The sequence below is a fragment of the Brachyistius frenatus genome, unplaced genomic scaffold (genome assembly GCF_029030835.1).
Source record: "Brachyistius frenatus isolate BFR_SWC_R1_liver_20210118 unplaced genomic scaffold, ASM2903083v1 Contig_22, whole genome shotgun sequence".
NCBI classification, from domain to species: Eukaryota; Metazoa; Chordata; class Actinopteri; family Embiotocidae; genus Brachyistius; species Brachyistius frenatus.
The window spans coordinates 537,032-546,526 of NW_027210621.1; the positions used below are offsets into that span (position 1 = coordinate 537,032).

The 9,495-nt window shown below is 44.1% G+C and overlaps 1 protein-coding gene across 2 annotated transcripts; it reads left to right on the top strand.

Moving 5' to 3' along the window:
• Positions 1-2,085: 2,085 nt before the first annotated feature.
• Positions 2,086-8,578, top strand: lpar4 (lysophosphatidic acid receptor 4). Of its 2 annotated transcripts, XM_069696791.1 has the most exons (4): positions 2,086-2,285; positions 2,355-2,431; positions 6,501-7,284; positions 7,396-8,578. In XM_069696791.1, the coding sequence occupies exons 3-4, from the start codon at positions 6,709-6,711 to the stop codon at positions 7,882-7,884; spliced, it is 1,065 nt and encodes a 354-aa protein (XP_069552892.1). In that variant the 5' UTR covers positions 2,086-2,285; positions 2,355-2,431; positions 6,501-6,708; the 3' UTR covers positions 7,885-8,578. The 2 variants fall into 2 exon arrangements, with proteins under 2 accessions (XP_069552892.1, XP_069552891.1); XM_069696790.1 differs by having other exon boundaries at positions 2,086-2,431.
• Positions 8,579-9,495: the final 917 nt, after the last annotated feature.

Consider the following 9,495-nt stretch of genomic DNA (forward strand, 5'->3'; position numbering starts at 1 on the left):
TGCCACATTAAAGCTGACTCATGGGAAGAAAATACAGAAATCATGTTGTAAAACATCATAAAGGAAATATGTTTTCACCACAGTGCGTGACTCATGCTTCTTTAAACACATGTTCTTCAACACTAACAATTTAGAGAGTTGAAGACATCTGGCCATCTGTGAAGTGTTGTGTGTGTGCATGTTAAACGTGTTTGTGTTTGTGTGTGTGTGTGTGTGTGTGTGTGTGTGTGTGTGTGTGTGTGTGTGTGTGTGTGTGTGTGTGTGTGTGTGTGTGTGTGTGTGTGTGTGTGTGTGTGTGTTCATATGTTTCTGTCTCAGTTCAGCTTATGCAGTAAGCAGGATGTCCTGTCCTCCCTGCTGCTATTGTGGAGCAGTCAGCCTCCAGACCTTACCCCCAAAGACCACTTCCTCTCTGTCAAGTGCCTTCTCTTTCTCTCTGTCACACACACACACACACACACACACACACACACACACACACACACACACACACACACACACACACACACACACACACACACACACACACACACACACACACACACACACACACACACACACACACACTACAGCCCCATGCCAGCCTGAAGACAATGGCAACCAGTCCAACACCGCCCTGTCACCTGGTTAAAAATAACTCTTTTGGTATCCTCAGACATTATGATTGTGTTCTAACAATGGTGTGGCGGGACTTTGATCAGCCAAAATAGCACTATGCTGTTATTCTGAGGTATCACACACAGCAGTTTACAGTGTATTTGGCCTGTGTAGGCTTTCTGAAGATGTCACTTCAATGTTGAACTTTAATTATAACTTTATTTTCATAGAATCTGTTTCATTGCAGATTTGTCAAGTCTGAAGCCAGTCAGTAGTTGAGATGATATCCGTCACTCCCTATGAGGCGTTCAGTTATTCTTGGGTACACACAAACACTTCATGTCACTTTAAATCATTTAATTATGACATTTTACAGGCTTTCATGAATCTCACGGGTTTGCTCTGCAAAAGGCCAGCATTATGATAATAAAGTTAAAGAAAGTAAAGAATTTTATATTGTATTAATCATCTATGGAACATAGTCAAATGTGTGGTGTTTTGTCCTTGCTTCTATGGATGTTTTGCTGCTGTAAAAAAAAGTCTAAAGGTCACAATGAGTGTCAAATATCCACCCACAGGCTTTTGTTTTGTGCTGCTTTGTTAGACCCTATAATAATAATATGAAGAAAATATGAAGAAAAACTTGAAGACCGTAAACAGTGACTAATATTTACAATGAAAGTGTTGCTATGTTTATGGATTAAATGGTATTTCTTAAACTTCTTTAATTTTCTATTGACAGTGGTGGAAGAAATATTGAAGGTATGCAGTCCCCTTAAACCTTTCTGCCCACATTACTCAAATTTCAAATGGATAAATCAACATTTTTGTTCATAAACCTTGACTCAATAACCCATAATGGTGAAAAGTGAACGATTTTTTGTTTGTTTATGTTTTACAGTTTTCTTTAAAAGTAATCTGGCTTTAAAACGATTCATATCATACATTACCAGTAAATAAACTTAGATTACATCACTGGATTGCTATTAACTACATTAATTTGTAAGCAGCATTGTGATGCATCTGCTTGAGATGATTCACTGTGGAACTCTTCAGCGTCCAGAAGAACAAGAAATCCTGCAACAGGTGGTCTGAGACAACATGAGGAGACAGAGGACACTGGGGCAGCCTGCACATACAGAAGAACTGAGGTAAATTACACCCCACCGAAGTAAATACCGCATGCAGGTGTTGATGGACAGCTTTTATCACTTAGCCTGCAGTACAGTGGGCCTATAAAGAAGGCCATATGATAGACAGGCAGATGGACTTGTTGTGAGCTTTCTGATGACACCACTCTGTGTCCTCCTCTCTCCCTGTCCTCCTCCGCCTCCTCCTCTTCCTCCTCCACAGTCCCCTATTCACGCTGTCCCTTCCTCCCCTCTCCCCTCTCCTCCTCCTCCTCCTCCTCCGCTGCCCAGCCGAGGTGCTATTGTCTGGTTTCCTGTGACCGTGCAAGCAGCAATACGCTCTCTCTCTCTCTCTCTCTCACGCGCGCGCGCGCGCACGAGCAGCCCAGAGGATTTGTGATGCGCGCGGTCCCATTCCTAACGGACGGAGCGAGTCGTCGGGATTAATGGAAGAACTCACACCCGCAGGATTTACATACAAGCTTAAAAACGGTTCCGCGAGTTCTTCACGCGGTTTGGGCGCAGTTTGACTCGGTATAGTGGGGAAACTCCGCGCAGGTAAGTTTGCAGACTGAGCAGCGGCAAAACACAAGAGAGTGAAAAAGGCTGAAGATGTTCTTTTGACAGCTGCGCCGCTGCTCTGCTGCCAGACTGACAAACATCAGTGAGCAGGAGGTGAGCTGTCACCATCCACTCAGCTGCCGGTAAGTTCGCTCTGCTTTGTCTTTAGTTCATGACAACAATTTTCTTTTCAGGTGACAAAAACGTGTTAACTAAAAGCTGCTTGAGCCACAACTTTTGACATTAAAAAAAAAAAAACCTGTTAGCCAGCTAGTTGCGGCCCATACAGCCCAGTCATATCTGTAAAACAGCTTTAAACTAAATACAACTACAAGACTTGTGTTTACAGGATATATCTATCTATCTATCTATCTATCTATCTATCTATCTATCTATCTATCTATCTATCTATCTATCTATCTATCTATCTATCTATCTATCTATCTATCTATCTATCTATCTATATATATATATATATCTAGAGAGAGAGAGACACCCAACATGTAGGTGAATAGGAAGGGAACTATTTTGTTTGGTCATAAGAATCAAATATTGTAAGCCTTACTAAAAGGTTGTTTGGGTATATTGAAGATGTTCAAGGCTTCTAACTAATGGATATTAATGGTACAAAAACAGCTTTCAGTGTGGGCTAACTGTCACATATACATGACAGTATATGGCCTCAAGAATTAGGAGCTGATTAAATTCCAGTCTTGTCAACACCTAATTTTTCTCCACATTTTTGTTCATAAAACAGTTTTGTTTCTAAAAGTGAATCCTTATTGTCTCAATTGATTCATAGTTTGGCCTATAAATTGTTATGTAAATGTCCATCATGTGATCCCAGGTCTTACCAATTGCTTGTTTTGCCTGAGCAACAGTCAAATGATTACAACGGAAGAAGATTATAAACCTGCAAACATATACATTTGTTTTAATAATTGCAAAGGGGAAAGATTGTTGTGGCAGCCTACAATCAAGATAAACAACACAGACGTACAGTACCCACTCAAGGAAGCCACAGAAGATAACATTAATTACAATAAGATTAAGTAAAAATGTACAATAAAATAAAGATAGCATAGAAAATATTACAATAAAATGAAAATAGATGTGATGAGGTAGTTGGAGTCAAATTGTACACACCTGTAAAGTGCCCGTGTGCTGCAGCAGTACAGTATTTGAACAGTATTTCATGTAAAAATATTGTTATATGTTGTTATTATCAAAGAAAAAGTTTGAATATTTGCTTATTTAACTTTCTGCTCCATTGCATGTTGAACATTATGAACCTCATTAAGTAATACTTGGAGGACTTAATATTCATGTGTTCGTAGTGTGACGTTATTCTTTGAAACACTGTCTGAACAGTAACTCTGAGCAGGAAGCAGCGAAGATGTCCTTTTTTTATGGCGACACCGTGCGCCTGCTCGTCCTCCACCTTCAACCCTCGCTGCCCTCTGTCTCCCAGCAGGACAGAGAAAGGAACAGCTGGATGTGAGCTGAGCCCGAACTCGATCTGTTCTTATCAGCGGGTCCCGGAGGCCTGTTTCTGTCACTGCTGCGGCCCGACTTTAGGGGGGGAACCTTGTAACTGTGCAGCTGTCCACGACCTGCACATGAAATCACACACACACACACACACACACACACACACACACACACACACACACACACACACACACACACACACACACACACACACACACACACACACACACACACACACACACACACACACACTCAGGGCTGAAATCCCTCGGCAGGACTTGTAATCCACAACATGCTTAAATGTGTCTGTGCTCCCCAGCTGCAGTCGAGGTGGTGCTTCTTACTTTCAAATATAAACTGTGTGGCAGCCAAATTAAATGTTCTATAGACTCGGATCTCTGCAGAAACAACATCAGCTGAATATGAAGCCGGCACTGTCAGGGGTCCTGGGCCTGAGCCACAGTACACAGAACCCTATAGTGTGTGTGTGTGTGTGTGTGTGTGTGTGTGTGTGTGTGTGTGTGTGTGTGTGTGTGTGTGTGTGTGTGTGTGTGTGTGTGTGTGTGTGTGTGTGTGTGTGTGTGTGTGTGTGTGTGTGTGGGAGGACTGGCACATGTAAGTGTTTGCCTGCTTGTGTATTCACGTGTGGAGACTTTTGCATATGTAAAGTGTGTTTGTTGCAGATGGGTACAGTGAGGGCATTGTGGAGGCTGTTTGGGAGGCGTGTGAAAACGCAGTAAAGATGTCACACTGCAGCTGGCACAGGACAGGCCTGATGGACTGCTTACACTCACAGCGTTGCCTTTGTGTAGTTAGTGTGCGCTGAAAGGAGACGGAATGAATCTCTGGACTTTTATACGCCACGCCAGAAAAGCCGACCACCTCGCTGCCGGCGTTGCGTAACACATGATAAGGCCCGACTGGCCTGTTTAAAGCGGCTGCTTGCAGCAGTTCAGAAATGTACTCCTGTTAAGTTGGAGGGAGAATTTAGCATAAAAAAAGATAAGATGAATCAATAATAATAGTGCGGCAGAGGTGTTTTTAGGTCAACCCCCCAAAAAGCTGGGTCCTCATTTTTTATTGGAATACAGTGTCAACAATATATTTCAAACTACACAAATTGGTAATCTCTAATCGCAAGGGGGCGTAATGCTGTTTTCAGATTTTTGAAACCTCTGTTCTGGCACCATATTCATATGTTTTTACATGTTTTATTTATAAGTGAGGGAAGTGAGAAAGATGTTGGCTTGGAACACTTCAGACTTCTATTTTGGCTGCGAGTGATTCAGTCAGACCGTCTTTTGTTCAGCTCTGTGAATAATTCCAAACACGTCGTGTTTTGGTTCGCAACCAATATAACAAGTTCAAAAAGTATACATTTTTCTCAGAAACAATTCGTCACTCTAAAATGTGCATTCTCGTATGACTCTTTGGGCAACTCTTCCGCGGTACATAAATAAAGTTCATTGTGGATGTGGAATATAATGTGTATTCATAATACACAACATACTGTGACAGAGATAAGATAGTCAGCGCTCCTCAAACTCATTCTGCTCCGGTTCCTGTTCTGATATCACTCATTCAAATCGTGCTTCGAGTAAACAGCTGGAAAATACAGTTGTACATTGTCCGCTATCTGTAAACTGTTAATATTTGATTAAACTATTGTATCTGCTGAGCAGCAGTGTTCTGTGATGGTGGGAGCGCCTCTGCTCTGCTTTTCCACCAAACCAGCCCGCTGAGTTCTTTACTTCTTCCAGCTGGAGTTCAGCCATCGATTCTTCTCCGTACTTCTATGGCTGGAAGTGGATTTCACATTCAAGCTCTTTAACGCTGCTTCATGAATGAATGAATCAGATTTCAGGAAAGTTTTCTCTCCGCTCTGGTGCATGCTCCTGTCTCTGCACTATTACAAGTATTTACCTTTGATAGTCCCGATGATAACTCGAGTGCTGCATGCCACACTGCCGTGGGAACCAAAGCCACCTGACCAGATGAGAGTTTTTATTAATATCCACCAATAACACGTGAACATGCACATACGCATCCCTGAGTATCGTTCGAATGCATAGATCTAACATCCGCGCATACCGTTCAAATGTCAGTAATATAGTTTTCATTCTTGCTTGCTTTCAATTATATACATTGTGAAGCGGGACATTTTTCTACTGGATACAAGACAATTCATTGATAACATTTGTAAAGATATTCCAACAGAAACAGTGTTGAGATTTATCATCTAGTTGGAGGTTCTGCATCCTGAGTTGTTGATATTATAATGATATTAAATAGAAAAGTGGATGATGTAAAATGGTTTTAAATGGATATTGAATGCTACGTTTTGGTCTGTCAATATCTTATCATATCATGATATGATACTAGATATAGTCTTGGATAGAGTAATATCTCGATATTGCATAATTGTTGTCTTTTTTTGGTTTTAAAGGCACCATTACAGTAAAGGGATGTTGTTTTCTGAACGTACCAGACAGTTCAAGTCATAATATCCAGATAACTGATGATTTTATATCAAAAATCTCATTATGAAAATATTTCGTCCCTACGATATTGTTGCAAAAATGTCAACAAGTTGACTTTGTGCTTTGTTTGATGGTGTTTATTCGTGAGCTTCATGTAGGGAGATCTGGAACAGCTGACTTCTTCATCTGTAACTTTTACAGTGAGGAAGTGACTGAGTGCTTTTTCCTTTTCTCTCCGCAGGAGCAGCGACCGGCCCTGCAGCCGTGCATCCTGAATGTCTCTGCCTCCGTTTGTGTTATCTGAGGGTCCACGATGACTTGGCGGGGGCTCGACTGGTGGGTCCCCTGCTGACACCTCCGACCCCCCTCCCCCCCAGATATCCGCTCTGTCCCGACGGCTTTTGTGAAACCTCTTTTTGTGGCGACCCCTCCCTCTCTGAGCTGTCATCATGGCCAGCCTGGTGCTCAACGAGACCGGAATGGAGAATTGTGGGATTGACGACTCCTTCAAGTACAACTTGTACTCTGTGGTTTACAGTGTGGTCTTTGTCTTGGGACTGATGACCAACTGCGCTGCTCTCTTTGTATTCTGCTTCCGGATGAAGATGCGCAACGAGACCACAATGTTTATGACTAACTTAGCGCTATCTGATTTAGTGTTTGTTTTTACGCTGCCGTTCAAAGTCTTCTACAATGTTAACCGCCACTGGCCCTTCGGGGATGGACTGTGCAAGATATCAGGAACCGCCTTCATCACCAACATCTATGGCAGCATGCTCTTCCTCACCTGCATCAGCGTAGACCGCTTCCTGGCGATCGTCTACCCGTTCCGTTCGCGCTCCATCCGCACGCGCAGGAACGCGGCGATGGTGTGTGCGGCCGTGTGGCTGACCATCGTGGGAGGAGGGATATCGGTCACCTTCTTCTCAACCATCAACAACACAAACAGAGCCACCGCATGCTTCGAGGGCTTCTCCAAGAGCACCTGGAGGACCTACCTGTCCAAAATCACCATCTTCATTGAGGTGAAGAGAGACACATTAACTAACGCACCACTTTGACCACTTTTAACCAAACACGTAGCAGCAGGGTTCCACTCATATTCATTTTTGTTACGCTTGTCTTTATGTTCCCAGATTGTGGGCTTCCTCCTCCCCCTCCTGGCCAACCTGGTCTGTTCCTCGTTGGTTCTGCGGACGCTGCGTCGCCCGGTGACTGTCGGTCACGGCTGCGACAGCAAGAGACGCGTCCTGCGGATGATTCTGGTCCATCTTGGGATCTTCATCATCTGCTTCGTCCCTTATAACTCGATCCTCTTCCTGTATGCGCTGGTGCGAACCCAGGCCCTGGCTAACTGTGCTGTCGAGCGCTTTGCCCGAACCCTTTACCCCATCACTCTGTGCTTGGCCACTCTCAACTGCTGCCTGGACCCTGTGGTCTACTACTTCACGTCAGAGAGCTTCCAGAAGAGCCTGACCATGGGAGGCAAAGGGCCCGTCTCCCGCCCTGAGAGCATCCCCCGCAGCGACACGGAGACCCAGGACACAGCAAACACTCTCCCCAATGACACACAAACTCAGGCCAGCAATGGAAAAGAGACAAAGACAACTGAGAGTCAGCTGTGACTCGACAGGGAAGACGGAAGGTAAAGAAGGACGGGCTGGGTTCGACAGGAACCCTGCGTTTGAAAAATAAAGCAATCAGCTGTTTGGTCCTGGAAGTGGCAAACGCATAACTCACCAGATTAGTTAAGTCCTGAGGTAAATCCTGAGGTATGGCCTCGGCTTTATGGATTAATCCACCGCTGGAGAACTCAGGAATGTATCTGTGTTTGTTATGAGAGAACACTACAAGGACCAGAGACCCAGCCACACCGGGACTATTGTGATAGTCCAGAGACACACAGAGCCTCTTAAAGAGACTGCAACACATCATCACTCAGGCTTAACACACACACACACACACACACACACACACACACACACACACACACACACACACACACACACACACACACACACACACACACACACACACACACACACACACACACACACACACACACACACACAAACGCACTGGATTGTGGATAAGATGGAGATTTCCCTCCACACTGTTGAGACATGCTGTTAAGTGCTTTTGTAACACAAGTCCTTAAATTGTATTGTCATGAAGTTAAGGCTTTCACCGTGCATTATATCATCTTAGACATTAATGTTATGACACTCTTTGATGTGGTGAGACCTATTGTTTCTACTGCTGAGTTAAATGTGTCTCATGTTGAAGTTTTAGGCCACTAAAAGTCTGTTTTGAATTGTTTTTGTGGCGGGCGGCTTTTATTATTTCTGTCCTCCGGTCTCGTGCCTGTCCGTTCGGTCAAACCTCATCTGAACTGTCTTTGTCATCCTGATGAATGTGAACTCATGGAGGAGGTTTTCTTCTTTCACTCTTGGTTTTCACAAAGTAGCCAGTGTCAGCTTGTTCTCGGTGCAGAGGGCAGCTCCGATTTAGTGGAGGACGCTGGCCTGTGTGCTGTGTCACAGGCCAAATGCTTATTATGACCGGAGCAATGGTCCATTGTTTGCTTCTGAATAAGGTCTCTCTGTCTTAATCTGGCCTGAGAATGCAGATCTGCTCAAAGTCTCTTACACACAAGCACGGATGAACACTGTTGACTATTTACCCAAAATCATGGTCTTACACTGCATGAGAAACAAAACAATAACGACTCAGCAGATTTAGGAGCTAGAGTATTGTTGAAGTTGCTTGTAAGAATTTGCAAACATTTGTTGAATACGTTTATCCGAAGTGCTCTGAGTTTGAGTCTGAATCAGTCCCAGTGGAACATAACACCTGCTCGCTGCAGCTCGCGTTTGTGAAATAAATCAAAAAGATTTAGTGGTGAATCTTCTGGGTCTGGTTCAACGTTGGGAAGGTTTGGAACAAATGGAGGAACCCATTGTAGCTTTTCAGCCGTGGTGCACCGTCCACTCTTATTTAACTAGCCTACAAAAGATGCAAGGTTTGCAGCTGTGGTGGCGGGGTGTGGTTAGCTCAGCTGCAGGGGGTAGAGAGTGGGAGGAGTGGTTCAGGGAACGGTGCCGGGCAGGTGTAATGAGCGCAGCTGAGCTGAATACAGACTGATGAGCACAGCTGAGCTGGATGTGGACTGATGAGCTCTCCCCTAATAAAGGGGAGCAGGGAGAAGGAGGAAGAGGAGGAAGAGGTTGCACGAG